The following is an 18,775-nucleotide window of genomic DNA, read 5'->3' on the forward strand; positions in this document are numbered from 1 at the left end:
TTTATTTTAAGTAGGCTCCACGTCCGGTGTGGAGCCCAATGCGGGGCTTGAACTCATGACCCTGAGATCGCTACCAGAGCTGAAATCAAGAGTTGGGTGCTTAACCAATTGAGCCACCCAGGCACCCCCCTGTATGACATTTCTGCACCTGGGTGGCTCAGTCGGTTAAGCATTCAATTCTTGATTTCAGCTCAGGTCCTGATCTCAGGGTCCTGAGATCGAGCCCCTTATCGGGCTCCATGCTCCATGAGGAATCTGCTTGTTTGTCCCTCCCCCTTTACCCCTCACCTGCTCACACTCTTTCACTATCAAATAAACAAAACTTTAAAAAAAAAAAAATAAAAGAACTATAGGGATGGAGAACAAATCAGTGGATATGGGGGTTTGGGGCGTTGCAGAGGGTGTGACTGACTATAAATTAGTTTTTTAGGTAATGAAACTGTTCTGTACCTTAATTATAGTGGTTCCAGATCCTTGTTAAAATTTGTAGACCTGTGCACCCCCCCAAAAAAAAAATCATTTTTAAAAAGGTGGTTTCAGGAGCAGGGTCTCTAAATAAAAAACAAGGATCAATATACCTTACTAAGGTATTGAGTTGTCCTTTATTTTTTGGGATTGACAAAATGGTTCTAGATTTTGTCTTAAGTTAGTTGTTGTTGTTGTTGTTGTTGTTGTTTTTAAGATTTATTTATTTATTTGATAGAGAGCGGGGGGAGAGAGAGAGAGAAAGAGAAAGAGCGAAAGCACAAGTAGGGGAGCAACGAGAGGGGGAAGCAGGATCCCCGCTGAGCAGAGAGCCCATGCAGGGCTTGATCCCAGGACCCTGAGATCATGACCTGAGCCAAAGGCAGAGGCTTAACCCAGGCGCCCCTAAAGTTAGTTCTTAAAAATTATACCTGTCCCATACTAGAAGGATGAGAGGATTAAGATACATATAACCTTTATGGGTGGTTAGTGATTTCTTCTTTGTACTTAGTTCTTCTAATTAAAAAACATCTACTTCCTGAGAAACTTTTTTTTTTTTTTTTAAGAGAAGAAAAGTAAAACCCTGGAGAGTATGGTGTGCCCTCTGTGCTAGCTCAGCCATGAAGGGGCCAGGTGGAGCAATTTGGGAGTCCTTCCAGTTGTTTCTGTGTGCTCACACTGGGGATGACCATTACATTGAGCTTTCCCAAAGCACCTATCTTGGAAGCCTTTTTGGCAGAGAGTTCTGTTTAGGAGTTTAATTAATTTGAACTAATATAGGGAAACATTGTTCAGTGACTCGTGTAAGAAACAGACAAGCTTTTGTTGCTGACACTATGAGTGCCCCACTTTTTTGGAATCCGCTCCTTCAAGATGGCTCACCATGGGGTGTTCTTTTATATTCCTGCTTCCTGGCCTCCCAAGGACCCCTACTGCCATGCTTATCCCTCTGCCAAGGTGGGAGTATTCTTCCCAGTGTAGAAGCTCTACATCCATCTTGGGAGCCCTGGCCTTCCCCAAGTGTGTGCCAGCTTCCCTTGGTTACTGTCCAGAGACCTGTAGATAATGTGCAGAAAACCCACAGATGGTGCCAAGAGAAGCCAACTTACTCCACCACCCGTCTCCATCTCTCATCTAGCCTGTCTCCCACCACCCGGAGCTGTACTTGTCCCCATCCTACCCTCCCCTAACCCAGGTCCTCCCCTGCTCCCCGGGTGCTATCTAAGACACTATAGGCTTGCCAGGTCATGACAATATTCTCTCCAGTTTACTTTCTCACCCCTCACTCCCTTAACCCTTTCTCTTCAGGGAGGTGTCCTCAGGGTGCCAGCTCACATCCGTGAGAGCTTTGCCCCATCCTCATACACTCTGTAAGGATGGGGAACCAGAACACCTGGAAATTTAACATAGGTCCAAAGCAGCTTTCTAAGGAGAAGACTTCCTCGGAGTCCCTTCCTCCCTTTGTCTATGTAGAGTCTGATACACTCAAACTCAAACCCAATAAAACTCAAACCCATTACACTGGAAGGCAAGTGAGCTGGCAATCAAAGGAGAGGGGGCCGTATCAGGAAAACAAAACAGCACATCGAGAACATTCCACCAAAATTCACAGAGGCCTTCTTTGGAGCGCCCGTGCCCCATCCCTCACCTCTTTCCATCCCTCCAGCATCTCTGTGTAGAGGTCATTACCCCCTCATTGAAGACGGAATTTTCTCAAACACTTGTGGGTGGAAACCTTTGCCTTCAGTTGCTTTGCTACTCCCACTGGCTTTGGGAAAACAGTTTTCCATTCTGCACTGAAAGCCTAATGATACTGTCCACCAGGGAGCATTCTCCGGGAAGCACTGAAGTTTACCCAGCAGCTAAGACAAACTGGCCTAACCCTGACAGATGAGTTTCCTGTGCTCCGTCTTAATATCCCCTTAAATCCAGTGGCCAGTGGAGCATTTAATGAGGATTAAGTCAAAGCAGTTCACGTCCTGTCATATTACCAGATGGGGCTCTAATTCGGCTCCAAAACCAAGGTCCAGTAAGGAGCGGGTCTGGGGCCCCCCAGACAGAAACCCTAGCAACCATAAGTTATACCTCAGGCTCCGGTGTCTGAGAACCACACCGTGCAGGCACGTGGTGGGGCTCCTTTCCACACAACACCAAATGGCTCATCTTTTGAACCACCCCTGCTGGTGAAATAATGGTCCTGCACCCAGGCTACGATGGGCCATTGCTGAGTTTCCTCCTTGCTGAATTTGGACTGGAATACTCTTAATCTGAAGCATACCTTTTAGTACTCGGTACTTTAGGAACATACAGATTACATTTTGTACGATGGGGTTGATTCAGTCGTGCATTCAATCTAGTCTTCTGTCCATAATTGTAAGCCTCCTTGTGCTCAAACAGGGGATGAAGTTTGAAGCCTTGGTGTTGAACACACAGTAGAAGGTTCATAATTGTTTGCTGATTTTTTTTATTGCTACGCGTCTAATTCCTTCTTCTTTGCAGACCACTGTCTTTGAGTAACTGCACCTATAGAATAAATAACTTACCCAGCTCTGTATTCTATCTATGTGGGGGAGTGGGAAGAGGAGAAATGTTTATCAAAAGACCAAAGGAAATCATCCTTTTTTAAAAAATCTCTGTCTTAATGGCAATTGGAAGACAAGTTGCATGCTCTTGGGTTAGATCATAGAGCCTACGTATTTATAGAACAGTCACCATTGAACTGTGTAGGCATGAAAATGTTCTTGGTGAGAATACCAGTAAAGATGGGGTAACGAAATGATGGTTTGCCTTGTCAATAACTTGGACTATTTTTTCATCCCAGCCATTAGTGCATTTCAGTCTCTGCCCACCAGGTCTGCTGCTGATAGGTAACCATTGATCAACCATGAACCAAACTCTAGCCCCATATGCCTAATGTGTTAACCCAGCAACCATCATGCCCGCCACCAAACCAATGGCCACTTTGCAAATCTAGAGCATTAAAATGAAAACATTGTTAAAACAGTCATTGTGCTTCCAAGGTCCCTTCTTGATGAATCTGTTCTTTCTTGGTGTGCCTCGGTGAGTTCCTTCCCCTGAGACCTCCCAAGGGCAGCAAAATGAAGTTAGAGGAGAACAGTGGCTTAGCTGAGATTTTTTGCCCTTTAATCATATAGGAAGCATAAAGCAGGATGACTGGTAGATTTCTCCCAATCCCTACTAATCACCCACCCCTACCTTTATCCTTCGTAGCTTGGGCAGATGGCAAGAAGATAAATAAACATAGCTACTAAGCTTGGATCTTTTTTAACCCTTCAATTATAAATATATATATAGATATAGATATTATTTTTTAGAGAGTTTTAGGTTTACAGAAAAATTGTGCTGAAAGTACAGATAATTCTAATCAAAACTTGAATCTTAAGGGTGTCTGGCTGGCTCAGTGAGTTCAAGGCCCATGTTGGGCATGGAGCCTACTTTAAAAATAAATACATAGGGGCACCTGGGTGGCTCAGTGGGTTAAAGCCTCTGCCTTCGGCTCAGGTCATGATCCCAGGGTCCTGGGATCGAGCCCTGCATCGGGCTCTCTGCTCAGCAGGGAACCTGCTTCCTCCTCTCTCTCTGCCTGCATCTCTGCCTACATGTGATCTCTGTCTGTCAAATAAATAAATAAAATCTTATTTTAAATAAATAAATAAATAAATAAATAATTTTTTTAAGATCTTAAAAAAATGTGTCCATCTCCATCCTACCCACCCCCATGTATACTCTCCTGGGAAAAATCATTTTTAAGAATGGAGTGGTTAGTGGCTACTACATAGTAGTGCATCAGATGGATTTATCATACTTTATGTGGCTGTTCGCCCATACTGGGATATTTAAACTGTTTGCTTCTTTTCTCTCTCTCTTTTTTTCCTTGCCATTAAAATAATGTCAGGGTGAAAATCTTTGTGCATAAATCTTTTCCTTTATTTAAGATTCTTGAGATAAATTCTCAAAGCTTAAGCTTAGTAGGTCAAAGTATATTGAGATCTTAAAGGTGCTGCATGCTTAATGTTCTTAATGCTTTACAAAAAAGGGAAGATTACTCTCTTTTTATTTGGAATCTTTAAGATAATATTTACTCAGGAGATCGCCTTCTCATTGTCATGTTGCTCAGTTCATATCAAAAGGAGTTTGTTTATTGCGTGCTCGTTGCCATGGGGAGAGGTCAGGAGAGTCAACCAGATTGGCACCGAAATCCACTGCAGATCATCCATGGGTGGGCATATCCCCAAGATGGGAGCTTTATTCTAGGGGACCTAGGGAGAGTACCACGATTAACTCCCAAACCCAACTCCCATCTCAGAAGGGAGCAACTTCTGCCCAGGAAGTTCCCAAGATGGTCAAGGTACACAGAACCTATGTCAGATGCAGTCCTGGTGGAGCTTTGACTTGACGTTTCAACAAGAGGCACCTCATCATAAGGCTGTCCCAGCAGATCTCGTATTCCAGCTCAAAGAGCCAATGGTTTGACCAGATCTCAGGCAGCTCCTGCCATTGCTGCTGGAGAAGCCGCCCCCCCCCCCCCCCCCAGTGAAAATGGGGGAATAACTACTCTTGCTCTTTTCTTCTGGGGCCTGACTTAGCCTCTGACTGCAACACTGTTGGCTTAATTCTAGATCATGCCCTTACACTGAGCATGAAAATTCTCCTATTTCACCCTGGATATGGGCTTCGATTATACTATGTCATGACCACCACCCCTGTTCGTTTCTCTGCTGCAGCCTCACTGTGCACCTCCCAGGTCAGCTGGCTGTGGGGTGAAGGGGTAGAGAAGGAACGAGCCAAAAGGCAAGACGCAGGTGACCAGCATGACCCATAGGTCGGTCACTCAACATCAGACATTTTGACTGTAAAGAATTGTAGTGGTCATCTGGGTCTCTCGAGCACAACCTCACTGGGGCTACAGGTCTCTTGGATAATCAGATGAAAAAGGGCTTGAACCCTTGCTCCAGAAAAATACACCTCCCCAGATTTGGGGTACAATTCTAGGATGTTTCACTAACTTCCTGGTACCCGTCCATCTAGGCAAAGCCTTTTGTTTTCAGGTGAGAATATGGAGACCGCAAGGAGGTGCAGAGTTCTTGTCCAAGTTCAAAGTCAGCTCACCTGATTCCCAGTATAGTCCCTATCAGCCAATACTGTGACGTTTCCACTCTCTGTTGAGCCCCCTTTTGAGAATGACGGAAAGTTAGGGTTCTCACAAGCAAGGCAATAGAACCCCCGCTCATAAAAGGAAACAGAGATCAATTAGTAAGTCATATTCCTGCCCTAGATTCCTCTCTGGAAAGTAAAAGCTAATCCCGCCCATTTATTCAATAGGCATTTCTTGAGCAGCTAAGAGCATCTCCCAAAAATCTCTTAACCACTGGGAGATTAATTATTTATTGAAAATTAGAACTCTTATAATCTCAAACCGGAAGAGATTTTTAAATCTCAAGCCTCAAAGTGATTTTTCTTTGGCTTTGTTCAAGTGCTGGGAGCCCCGCCCTGAAATGGGTCACAGAGAGGCAGTTCACCTTCAATGCAAATGACGTGTATGTTAAGGAAGGAGACCAGAATCCGAGCTGAAGGGCCCCTGCGTAGATTGTCCCACTAGTATCTCTACTACTACTTCTGCTATTCAACAAAGCAGAAAGGTTTCCAGGTTTGTGGGGGCAGTTCCCCAACTCAGCGACTCAGATCATACATTTTATTAGTAGCAGGGAGAGAACCAGATTCCAAGTTCATCTTTCTGGAAAGAAGCAGGAAGCACTTCTGACTGGTATTTATCTTCCCGGTTGGGTGCCAAGAGGCAGCTTTTTGTCACAGGAGGAGCCTGGTTGTGAAGGCTGGAGACTTGCCTTGAAGCTGAACTTCTCTGCTGCCTCTCTCGTGTGACCTCAGGCAAAGCTCTTTACGTCTTTGAGCCTTGGTTTTCTCATCTGAAAAATGAGAACTTTCTCAGCTTGGTTTTCTGTCAGGGCCCTGATGATGTTGTACTTGTTGACTCAACAAGGGAGGGTATCTCCCCTCCCTGGCTTTTCTAGTCTCTTCTTTGTAGCAAATCCTTCATTCTGCATCAGGGCCCAATCAGGAGGCATAAAAGCACACAATAATTTGAATAAGGGGGAGCGTAGTATAAGGAATTATTCAACTTTGAGAGGAGTAACTATAAAGAAGTAACAAGAACTCCAACGGGTACCTAAGACTGAGGGAGAAGACACAAGAAGGAGCAACCTTGGGAGGGGCCCTGTCCGTGGCTGGGGCAGAAACTTCACAGGATAGGTTGTGGTCATAGCCCACCGGTTGTTGAAGTTGACTGGGTCTCCTGGACCAGAGCTGGTTCTCAGTTGCTAGGCAGTAGCAAACAGCCCTCTGGGCGCTGGTGAGATGAGACTGGCAGGCAGGTGTGTAGAGTCAGAGTGCCACGGCCACTATGAACCCTCAAGTCCATGGTGGTCCATGTGGAAGGTCATAGTAAAGGCCAGAGCTGCAAGGCCACCAGGCCACGATGTGCTCTGGGCATGCAGTTGAGACAGAACCACGCAGTGTCCCCACTGAGAGACTCTGCAGCAGGAGAAGGTCCAAAACCAGGAAGAGAAACCCCCTTTTTCCTGCGGGGTTCCTTCAGTAAATGGCTTCATGTCCTACTTGCTGTGAAGAAGTGCCTCCAGGGTCCAGTCTGTTAGCTCCGAGCAGAGACTAACAGGTTACTCAGCAGCGGAGAGGCAATAATATGATAGCCAGTATAATAGGTGATCAAAAATGCTTGAATTCAATTAGGAAAAGCCACACAATCTGTCAGTAACTCCCTTAACCCCTCTTTATTTCCCCTTCTTTCAGTACCATAAGTTTTACCACCAATAAATGTCACATCTCTCCAACTTCTTTTGTAATTTACTCTCTGGAAGCTCATTTCCCTCTGATGTGTTTCATTTTGTTTTGTTTTGTTAACGAGGCACATGTCTTTCTTGGAAGAGAGAAGAGTGGGTAGATTGGGGGTGGGGAGGGGAGGAAGGTGGAGAGATGGAAGAGACGGAGGGGGAGAGAGAGACTCACACAAACAACCTGAGACCCAGTATTTCATTTTACAATTTAGTTCTCCACTCAGACTTGAACTCGTCTCCCTGCAGTCTCCTTGTTTCATTTCAAAGCCATCCACCTGTCCTTCCTAATACTTTAGGAGTATCCCCCAAGCACTTGACTTCAAGTGGCAGTAGAAGGAGCCAGAAGTGATCCGAGAACCTGTCCTTCTCTCCCTTTAAGGAAAATGCAGTGGCCCCTTCAGGGGGAGACTGCGCAGTCAGTCTCCTTGGACAAGGCTGAAGAGTCCAGTCTCTGACCATTTGAGAAGAAAATGGGAAGCAGTGCACACATCAGACTTGAAGCATAAATACCAATGCAAATATTATTCAGAAAGTGTTGGGAAGGACTAGTAGTTTCAAGTGGAGAATCAGACCAAGGAGAGTGTGGCATTGTAAAGGGCGTTACACATGCTGTCCTGTGGGAGATCATGTTATTAACAGGCACTGAATTTGTGTCAAGAGAATGTTCTTAGGCATCAACCACCCTGTGCTTCCAAAATATTTCATTCTCTACCGAAGAATCAGATTTAATCAGTGTTCACGGTTGATTCTCCTGCAGGAATTAGCCAAACAGTGTGGTAGGGATACAGCTAAGACGACTTCCAAGGATGAAATGGTTTTGAAAACAATCTGTTTTCCACTCTTTAGGGGGGCTGGGAGGATCATCCCTTTAGTTCAGAAAAATGGCAATGAGAAAAACTAGAAGAACTTAATCTTTCCACCAAAAAATATGTATATATGTATGTGTATGGCTGTCTTATATATTTCTTTGCAAGTGATAAATATCCTGGGGCCAGCGGAACCTAGAGTAGTCAGGCAGAAAGCTGCCTAAGTTTCTCCCCAACCTCTACCTTCTTAGTCCTGCATGTCCCAAGGAAATCGTGTTCTTTTTTTTTTTTTAAGATTTTATTTATTTATTTGACAGAGATCACAAGTAGGCAGAGAGGCAGGCAGAGAGAGAGGAAGGGAAGCAGGCTCCCCACTGAGCAGAGAGCCCGATGCGGGGCTCGATCCCAGGACCCTGGGATCATGACCCGAGCCGAAGGCAGAGGCTTTAACCCACTGAGCCACCCAGGTGCCCTGGAAATCATGTTCTTAAATGATCAAGAGTAATACGTGTGTTTATTCCTGCATAATGAGGTTGTGGACCGTCTTTATTTTCTTTCTATTTATCTGTCTTTCCTGCAAGAGCCTGTGTTGTTTGTGAAGTTATATATAAAAATGTTAATGGGAAAGAAAGAAAACCCACATTTCTCTTCCATAAATCTTGGGCTCCATTACTGCTCGTTGTCTCCTCTCCAGCCAGACCCTTTGTAGCCTCTCCACTCCCCCTGTTCAGATTCACTGCCAACAATCAGCAGACCTCATTTTTTGGAAGACACTTTTGGAAGAGATTTATTTCTCCGCTCTTGGACTTCTAAAAACAGACCACTTTTCCTTCTGCCCCTCACCAAGCGGTGATGGATGCTGTACCTGCCTCTGATGTGACAAAACGTAAGCGATGAATCAATGCCTTTCATGATCCGTGCACATTCTGAGGCAGGCAGAGCGCGCCAGCCGGAGCTCCGAGCCACGTAAAGATGCTCTCACGTAAAGATTGCACGGTCCTGCCAACCGTGGGCACCTTGAGGATACTAACCTCTGATCTGTCGCTCTGCTCTTTCAGATTTTTGACAATGAAGCCAAAGACCTAGAGAGAGAAGTTTGCTTTATTGATATCGCCTGCGACGAGATTCCAGAACGTTACTACAAAGAATCGGAGGTAAGCCATAAATGGGATGACAGATGGGAGAGAGTCACTCGTTCATTCAGCCGATATTTATGAAGTGAGTCTTAACCTGGGAGACTTTCATCCATCTCCGTGTTGATTCAATTCGGCCTCACATCTTGCTGGATTATTTAATGCGAGTCTCAAAATTAAGTTCCTACTCCTTGGGGCCCTGGCTGCCACTCCATTTTCATTTCCATTTCCTGTCTCCCCCGCTCTGCCATCCTTCTGGGCAGCAAAACATGCACCAGGCTGAACCATCCAGCATCCGGGCCTCTGTCGAACAGCAGCCGTCTCGAACTTCCTGTTTTGCCAGGGCCTCCGCGACCTGCCTCCCCATCTGCCATGTCCAGGGTGGGGGGTGGGGGGTGGCCAGGGCTGGGTTTTATGTGTTTCTCTATGTGTAACCCAAAGAAAATGTTCGCTCCATCCTCTGAGTGAATATTGAAACTCCCAACAGCTCATCTTGACACAGAAACTTCCTCTCAAAACAGGAAGTGCCTTTGAGAGGGTTTTCTCCTTTTTTTCATTCTTAGCTGGGAAGAAACTGAAGAGCCTCCCTTTTTTCTGTAGCTCCCACCCTACCGGGATCCATGGTTTGCCTCAGCTCAACCTTATTATTTTACTGTTGGTACAAGTCACCCTTGATATCCCACTAGAACTTTATGAACGGCTGCTGGCGGGATGTGGGTGACCGTGCCCTTGTAAGTGACATCCCCGCACCGAATGATGGTTGTTTAGCAACAGGACAGCCAATCACAATATGTGTGGACTCGGGGCCCCAGACTCATCCTGGAGCCGTAACACACGGATCTTGACACTCTTCTCCTGGATTCATTAAGGCTGATTTAAGATATAACAAATAAACCTGTTGAAAATGAATTCCACTGTTCTTAACAACTGGACTCCCAATGTGGTTCAGTTTTGTAGTTGTTTTTTTTTTTTTTTTTTCCCTTTTTTCCCCCCCTCCACATTTTGGATTCTAACCTGGTCTTAGCAAATGCTTAGCTGCTTAATTGCAGGCGTGTGCTGTGCAGCTGCTGTCCCTTCTTCAAAAGACTGGGAGAGGCTGATGTGAATTACTCTCGGTTTGACTCAAAGGCTGAGCGTCGTAACATCATCCGTTGACACCGCGCTCCGGAGCCAACCGCACTCATGAATTTTTAGAAAAACCAAGTGAAATGCTCCGCATAACTGAGCCTGCAGACGAGGAGGGGAAACGTGGCCTCCCCTTGTCTCATTCTATGGAGGAGATACTTCTGTGGTTTCATAGCGGATCCACCGGGGCTCTTGTGGTGCATCAGAGCGCGACGCATGGCATGAGCCGTGCCCCATCACTTCCTCGGCTCCTTCAGCCTGCGTGGGGGCTGCTGTCCTTCCTGGGCATCTTGACCTCTTCGGGAGCGTGGGTCTCCCAGGAAGAACACTGAACTAATTTCAGCTCTTCCTCTTGGATTGCTTTGGTGTGATCTGCCCGGGACTCAGGGAGTTCCCTCCTGACTGGGTGGAAAGTCTTAGGATAAATATGGAATACTAATGACAAAATCAACAAGTCTCATTTCTAGTCAGCGGGTGCCTGATTCATCTCCTTGTGCTTCGTGCTCCCAGGAACCAGCTCCGGAAAGTTTCTTTTCATGTACACAGACAAGCGAGGAGCTCTTAGTTCATTCTTCATAGTCCTTCATTTCTCTTGGTCATCAAGTATTCTTTTCAGGGATGCAGGAGGTGAATGGTCATTTATCCAATAAGTATTTGCTGAATACTCCTTGAGTGTCACATACAGTGTTAAGACGGTGACACGGGAATGAATAGAATAGCCAACTGAGAGTCCCTTCTTCCCTCAGTATCCTTCCAGTCTGGCAGGGAGCCAACAATAGAAAATCACATGAGGACAGACAGACCTGAGAGTCACCAGTGCCATATGGAAGCATGCATGATGGGGAAAGAGACCATGATGGGAAAACTGAATTTAAGAGCATGGGTTCGTGGGTCGCCTGGGTGGCTCAGTCAGTTAAATGGCTGCCTTCAGCTTGGGTCATGGTCCTGGGGTCCTAAGATCGAGTCCCACATCAGTCTCCTCGCTTGGCAAGGAGTCTGCTTCTCCCTCTGCCCTCTCTGCCTGCTGTTCCCCTTGTTTGTGCTCTCTCTGTCTCTGTTAAATAAATAACTTTAAAAAAAAAAAATCTTAAAAAAAAAAAAAAAAAGAGGATGGGATCAGGAAAGATGTTCTGGAAGGAATGACATACCGAGACCCGCCAGGATGAAAAGAGCTGGGGGATAGTGCTCCAGGTGAAGGTAATAGCATGTGTGGCACCACATGTGTGACACACATGAGGAAGCAAAGGAAGACCAACATGGCAGCAGCAGCAGAAATGAAAGGACTAATGGCACCAAGGAGGTTGGGGCCATGTTAAGACACTTAGATCTTATTCAAGTGCAGTGGCATGCCTTTGCAGAAACTAAAGCTGAGTGTCATATAGTCTGATTTGTGCTTATAAAAGATTGCTCTGGATGGAGAAGGGACTGGAAAAAAGCAGTGTGGAAGTCAGGAAGTCACGGAGGTCGTTGGAGTTTTCTGCATTATTGGTTTTTCACGTTGTGTAGTGGCTTGGACTGGAGGGCTGAGAACAGATGGTTTTGAGGTATATTTTGAAGCTAGAACTGACAGGGAGTGGTCATGGACTGGATATGAAAACGAGAGAAAAGGGGGTGTCAGGACGACCTGAAGGTTTAATGGCTCGGCCAGCAGATAGACAGGGGTGAGAAGAGGAGTGGATTTCTGAGAAAGATGGATGGATTTTGTGAGACGTCCAAAGCAAGTAGAAGTAAGTCTAGAACATAGATGCGAGATCTGGGATGATGACGAATGTGGTAATAATTGGAAAACAGAAGGTACTTAAAATGCTGGTGAGATGAATGAGAGCGAGAAAGCATAAAGTATAAGCAGGAAATGGGGTTCAGAGCTGAGCATGGCAGCATTTGGAGATCAGGAAGAGGATGGGAGGCCCCAGGAATCTACAGGGAACCCGGCAGAGAGTTGGAGGAAGACAAGGAGGGTGCACCAAGGGAGGGCAAGGTTCAAGAGGAAGCACGTAATCTGTTGGACTGAGCACTGCTGTGAGGTCCAGCAAGACAAGAATGCAAAACCATCCTCTGGAAACAGTGGTTCTCAACTCGGGGGCAGTCTCACTCCATGAGAATGCTTCCAGTGTCTGGAGACATCGTTGGTTGTCACAACTTGGGGATGTACCGGCAACCAAGGATGATAGTACTAAACATACCACATTGGACGGGACAGCACCCCCACCCCCACCAGAGAATTATCTGGCCCCTGAGGTCCCCATTGCTAAGGCTAGTGACACCCTGGGGAAACTCTGCCCTGGAGGAAAATCTTACCAGAGATTAATGGAACTTGGGATTCAGCTCTTCCATTCAGAGCCGCCCCTGCCTGTCCCAGAGTCTCAGGGTTTCTTGGCAGCTGTGGAAGAAAGGGGCCCCAGAGGGCTCCGCCCTGTACACTCTCCGTCAAGTACTGCCTCCCAGAGGATCACTGGCCTGGGCTGCAGGTGGAATTCTTCTTCACCTGCCCCAGCAGTTAGACCACAAAGGAATCACAATTGGGAGCGTGCTACATAGAACTCCCTTGTGTCCCAACCTCCTATCGTTCGGCTTCCAGAATCCAGACTGCATAGCAACCCACCTGGGGGGGGTGGGGGAGAGAAGAGTTTTCTAGGCTGTTCTGGTTGTGTGTCATCAGCCAGGCCCTGAGAACAAGGAAAACAACTGATACAGAAGCAAACCATTTCCAAATAAATTTCTACCCAGCACGCTATAGGTAATGAATATCCCCTTCCCCACCACAAGGGTTTTCTTGTAAAATGACTGACCTGGTCATTTTCTGCTTTAAACTACCCTCACGGGCTGGGAGGAAGCCCAGTCCCTGAGCAGGGCCCTCAGCCCTCGCCACTCCCTGGTCCTCCCCACCTCTGTGCCTTTTAGCTGAGGATCTTCTCCTCTGGGGCCTTTCCTGGCCCCCCCACTAACCCACCGACCATCAGCAGAGCCTGCTGCTCATTCGATCTCACAGGTCTGTTCTGAGCCCCATGAAAACAAGAGCTATCTACTCCATCACCCTTCCTCCCCAGCTAGAACAGCACCAGCACGGAGCAGATGCTTACCAAACGGTTGTTGAATGAATAAGTGAAAGCCGGGGGCCTTGTTTTTTTTTCCTCCCGCAGCAGCAATTTCAGAGCAAGTGCTATCAGAGAAAATGAATTTGTTACCATTAAGCTAACAGTTGTGAATCAGAGTTCTTTTTTTTTTTTTTTAATCTGAGGCGTACAGCTTTGCAGGCGTTTTCTTCCCATCTATCTTTGTAAGTTGACTATGTCAGCATCATAAATGGGAACACGTTTTCCACGGAGGAAGCTAAGGCACTGGTGGGCTGACTCTGGTCTGAGATTTCTGATGCTTATGCATTCAGACCGGGGCTATCTGGGTCATTCGTCTCTCCTCCCAGCTCTGGTCACACGCACGCTGCTGTCCAGGCTGAGGCAGGGGACTGAAGGGCTTGCTTTTCTCCTTCCCTTTCTCCCTGGAAACCTCTGAGCCACACAGGAGGCAAGAATGCCTTTCTCATTAAGGTGACTGGAGCTGGGAATTTTCCGCTGGGTGCCCTCTGCCTGCCAGAACCTTGTGCCACCACTAACCAGAGATGCACAAGGACACTCTGGAGAGGCGGGATCAGGTGACAACCCGGCACTTTCCTCGTTCTCATTTTGCAGGGATGCTGTTTCCCATCCACAGCCGGGGCCTGAGCACCAACTCCCAAGAGCCTGTCAGCTTCAGGTTCTGTTCGCATAACCATTGCAGGACTCGGTGGGGCCGCGCCTCTGTTATAGAAACGGAAAAAAAGAAGGGTGTGATTTCTCAGAAACAGAGAGCCCCTCCGTTAACCTCAACACAGCCCCACCAAGGCCCTGCCCCCATCAGTCACAAAGCGCCCTGCGCCCAGTGACATTAGCACCCCAAAACAGGAAAGAGGAAGCGAAGCCAAAAATCTGAACAGGGCTGTACAGTTGATACGAGGCTTCTATCCTCTGCCAAGAGTCCCATCCCGACCCTTTCATGCTCTGCCAAGGCTTCAAGGTGAAGATCCCAGCTCAGAAATGAGGAAACCCTGTACAATAGGTCGCAGGGCGTCTTGCAGAGGACACACGCCATGAGCTCGTCCCTGCAAAGCTGAGTTGGCAGTTTGGGGGCAGAGGAACAAATCCCAGCCCAGAGGACCAGCCCAGCCAGGACAATTCCAAAGGTCAGGTGTGGAGAGCTCTACCTCAGAGGCCGGTGGTGTGGGTTGAGTGTAAAGTCCAACACCCTGCCTCCTTGACTGACCAGAGACAGTGGTAGCATTGGTGGCCTCCTAGGGGCAGCTGTCCACAGCTCTCCCCCAGGGACACAGATGTGGAGGTCATGTGCTTCTAAATGTTCAGACATGCCTCCGCTGGAAAGCAGGGCTGGGGAGGCAGGGGGGAGGGGAGGTAATCACTCAGTGGAAGGAGTTGAGAAGGAGAGGACTTTTTGGTGCTCTGTTATGTCTTACTTCGTTTTTTAATCTTCATTGATTTATATAAAGCAAAGGGGAGTCTCTAGACCATTGGTTCTCACCTGGGGGCAGTTTTTCCTGCCAAGGGACATCTGGCAGTGTCTGGGGATATCTTTGATCGCCACCACTAGCGGGGGAGGGAGGGACTTCGGGCGTCTTGTGGGTGGAGAGGCCCAAGCTGCTGCTAAGCATCCTACAAGGCACAGGGTGACCCCACAACAGAGAAGGATCTAGCCCTGGCAGCCGGCAGTGACTAGGTCAAGAAACCCGCCTGTAGATCAGTCCATGGGAAGGAGATTTAGTAAAACCTATTGGGAGCAAGACTCCTTTGTGAATTTGGAGTTTGCATTTACTAAGTAAGTGTCTACCATGTGCCAGGTGCTGCTAGGCATAGAGGCTGGGGAGGCCATGATTGTGTCTTGTCTCTACTACCCTTTGAGCTTGGTCTTCTTTTTAAGATGACAGAAATTCCTCCTTCCCTTCACTTTGGGGGATGTAATAGAAGTCTCCCTCTTCCCAGTGATAAATAGAGCATAATCATGTTACTGGGGAAATTTACAATGCTTTGAACTCAGAGACGAAGGGAAAGACTAACGTGAGGTGGTCTTAGAAGCATGGACCCCTGACTTGGTCTGATTGAGTTAGGATAGGACAGGGGAGGTTTTAGACAGAATCTGATGTAGACCATTCCCCCAGAGTTGGATGCCAAAGGAATTCAGTCTCTAGGCCCCTGTGTTCTAGGGTGTTCCGGACCAGCAGCCAATTCATTGGTTACACAGATCTAAACATCCATGGAATTCTCTCTTCAGGGAGAAGGAACGGAACAAAGAGAGGAACCTCTGACATTTCCAGTAACCACCAAGGATGAGAGATTAAATGCTGTTTGCTAAGGACGATGGGCCCCAGAAAGGGAACAGAGAGACCAAATCAGTAAATATTGTCATGCTCTGTACCCTTTGGTACAAAGTGCTTCCCCAAACTATGCCGCTCCCTCCAATTAAAATATCATCATTTTGGTCTTCATGTTGGCATCGGAGGGTGGTAAAAATTTTCAGCGATTTCCAAATGGCCAGATTTAACCCAGCTGCCTCGTGCTGGGGCATGCCATCAAGTTGAATTTGCTGTTGTGTTGTGACTGTCATTTCCCACGTTTCCCTCAGTCCATCTGTTTCTTTTGGAAGTAACGCAGCTGACTTGTGATGGGTTCCAATGCTGGGGCCAGGCGCCTCTGGGTAGTTGAAGGACTGACTGTGTCATTGACGTGGAGAGGAGGAGGGACCCTCGGCTGCCCAAGGGCTCCCTGGTCCTAGACCCTAACATCGTCAGCTGCTGCATCTCACACCCCTGAGCCCTCCTCCTTGGGGAGGTCTCTGTGACACCCCTGCTTTAGAAAGGGAAGCACTTAGGGTAGGGGGATGCTCTGGAAGTAGCCGGAGCAGCAGATGAAAAGGGAAAAAGTGGGATGCCCTCACCTTTAAGAAGCCTGTGATCCAGTTGAGAGGAGAAGGTATCACAGGGAAAAGGGCTAAGGACTAGCCCAAGGCAGCAGGAGAGATGGTTTCACCACCAAGTGAGATTCCCCGGCCACCCCCACCCCCGAAACACTGCTCCCTCCTCGCGACACGATGTCCAGGAGGGAGCAGCTCTAGCCACAGAGGTGGTCAGGACCAGTTGAATAGAGTGGGGGGATCTGAGTTGGGCCTTTATGAAATGATAAGCTTTGCTCTTTGCTCACAAAGTAATATGTGGGCCTCGTAAAGAATTCCAACGTATAAATAGGTAACATTGAAAAAAAAAAAAAGATGTCCTAGGATACCTCATCACAGAGATAGCCGTTGTTCCGATGTTTAAACTTAAACGTGAAGCATAAGTGACGTCATTTTATAAAGATAAGCCCATACTCTGCAGCTAGACCACGCTGTACCACTTTGCAATGTGCCTTTTCTCACTAACCCTGTAAGCTTGCCATCTTCTCGTGGCCGCACGTGTGTCTCCAGCAGATTTTGTAATGGCTGCGTGATGTGCCATCGTACGGTTATGCCGTATCTATGCCATTCCTCATCTGGTGGACAGGTAGAGGGTTTCCATACTCTTGCTATTATCGTACAGTATAGTATCTCATACGATGTCTTACACTATAGTATAGTATGGTCTATAGTAGAGTATAGCATCTCCTGTGATATCTTTGCTGTGTTGTTCTAATGTTTCTGTCGATTACATTCTAAAAGTGAACTTGTGGGGTCAACGGGCATGTGGATTTTAATCTTGCTAGATATAGGCAAGTGGTCCCCACTCCAAAACTATGTGAAATCACCTTCTGCACTGGTATGGGAGCAAACTGGGTTTTGAAGATCAGGGAGACTGAAGAGCAGTGTAGTGAGGGTGGAGGGAACAGTAATCCCAGTGCATCTGCAAGGGTCAGCGAATAACTAACTGTCTAACCGGGGTGGAAGGCCTTGAATGCCAAGCTCAGGAATTTGGATTTTATTCTGCAAGTAACAGCAGGCTTTCAAAGCAGGGGTCACCAGCCGCCAGGCAAGGGGACTTCATTCATGACCGCACCAGAGAGGCTAACCCGGGGGGTGGTGAGGGCAGGTTTCTGGATGCCAAGAGGTTGGGGATCCTCCCACTCCATCATTCTACTTCTTTCCCTCTTGCTCTACCCCTTTCATGAACAAGTAGCCTCCAACCATCTCACCAGCAGTATTTTGTTAATGGCAGAAACTTCTAGAACTCAGAAGGCCTTAAACGGCAGTCTGGTCCTCAACAACCCTGGCTACCTCATTTTTGGACCAATAATTGACAGCTCACTTCCCCAGGAACAAATAGTAGTCTCTTTAGATCTCATTTCTTCCAAACAAAAGAAAGTTAGGCCGCCAAGTCTTACCAAAGTACCATGCCTAGTGCTGATTCTTAAATCTGCTGATTGTAGTGCTGTTACTCTTTTGGACTAATTATGTGGCACTACTGCAATGTTTTAAGCAAAGCCAATTTTACTAGGAAAACAGGAGTGCCCAACTCCATCCTAGAGGAAGGGTTTTTAATTTTTCAAGGAAAAAAAATTAACTGCCACAGTAATTTGCATGAATGAGGTCCCCTGGAGCTCAGTGCCCAGCGTAGTAGTTGCAAATCTTACCAACTGAATCTGGTAGTGAAAGGCCAGACCAAGTAGGTCAAACAAAATTGAGGAAATTAGGGGCACCTGGGTGGCTCAGTGGGTTAAGCCTCTGCCTTCGGCTCAGGTCATGATCTCAGGGTCCTGGGATCGAGCCCTGCATCGGGCTCTCTGCTCAGCAGGGAGCCTGCTTCCCCCTCTCTATCTGCCTGCCTCCCTGCCTACTTGTGATCTCTCTCTGTCAAATAAATAAAATTTTTAAAAAAATGAGGAAATTAATTCCTAATGCCAGACAAAACCAGAGAATCTAAGTCTCTGCCAGGAGTGGAGCTGCTGATTGTGGCATGGGATCATTGACTCAATAGAAAAAGTCCTCGGGGAAATGGCTCCATGTCCCAACAGGGAGGACTCACACAAGCAAAACAGCCATAAAAGGAAGGAACAACTGGGCTTGTTGTAGAGGGATCTGTGCAAGAGGTAACCTCTAGAGCCTGTGCCTGGGGATCCCACCCATGCTTTCTGTATGAAAATGACTCGACCCCAAGGTAATAAGGTGCCCTTGGCTCTATGATGCCTTCCAGGTGGTTACAATCATTGCCCTGCATCGCCACCAATTACTGGATCTTGTGTCTCTTCCTTCCTTCAGATGAGTGGATGGAGAGATGATGGAATGCGGTGGGGTGATATGCTGTGAAAGGCAAGGCATTTAAATGACTAGCACAGTCCCTGGCACA

General features: G+C 47.2%; 1 protein-coding gene across 2 annotated transcripts in view; it reads left to right on the forward strand.

Annotated features, from left to right (window-relative positions):
- The window catches only part of PITPNC1 (phosphatidylinositol transfer protein cytoplasmic 1), a 260,135-nt gene that overhangs the window by 201,930 nt on the left and 39,430 nt on the right, over window positions 1-18,775 (forward strand). For both annotated transcript variants that reach the window (XM_047708109.1, XM_047708110.1), the window contains exon 6: window positions 9,220-9,315. In XM_047708109.1, the coding sequence (XP_047564065.1) occupies window positions 9,220-9,315 (96 nt within the window). The remainder of the gene's footprint in view (window positions 1-9,219; window positions 9,316-18,775) is intronic.

Source organism: Lutra lutra, chromosome 16 (assembly GCF_902655055.1).
Source record: "Lutra lutra chromosome 16, mLutLut1.2, whole genome shotgun sequence".
NCBI lineage: Eukaryota > Metazoa > Chordata > Mammalia > Carnivora > Mustelidae > Lutra > Lutra lutra.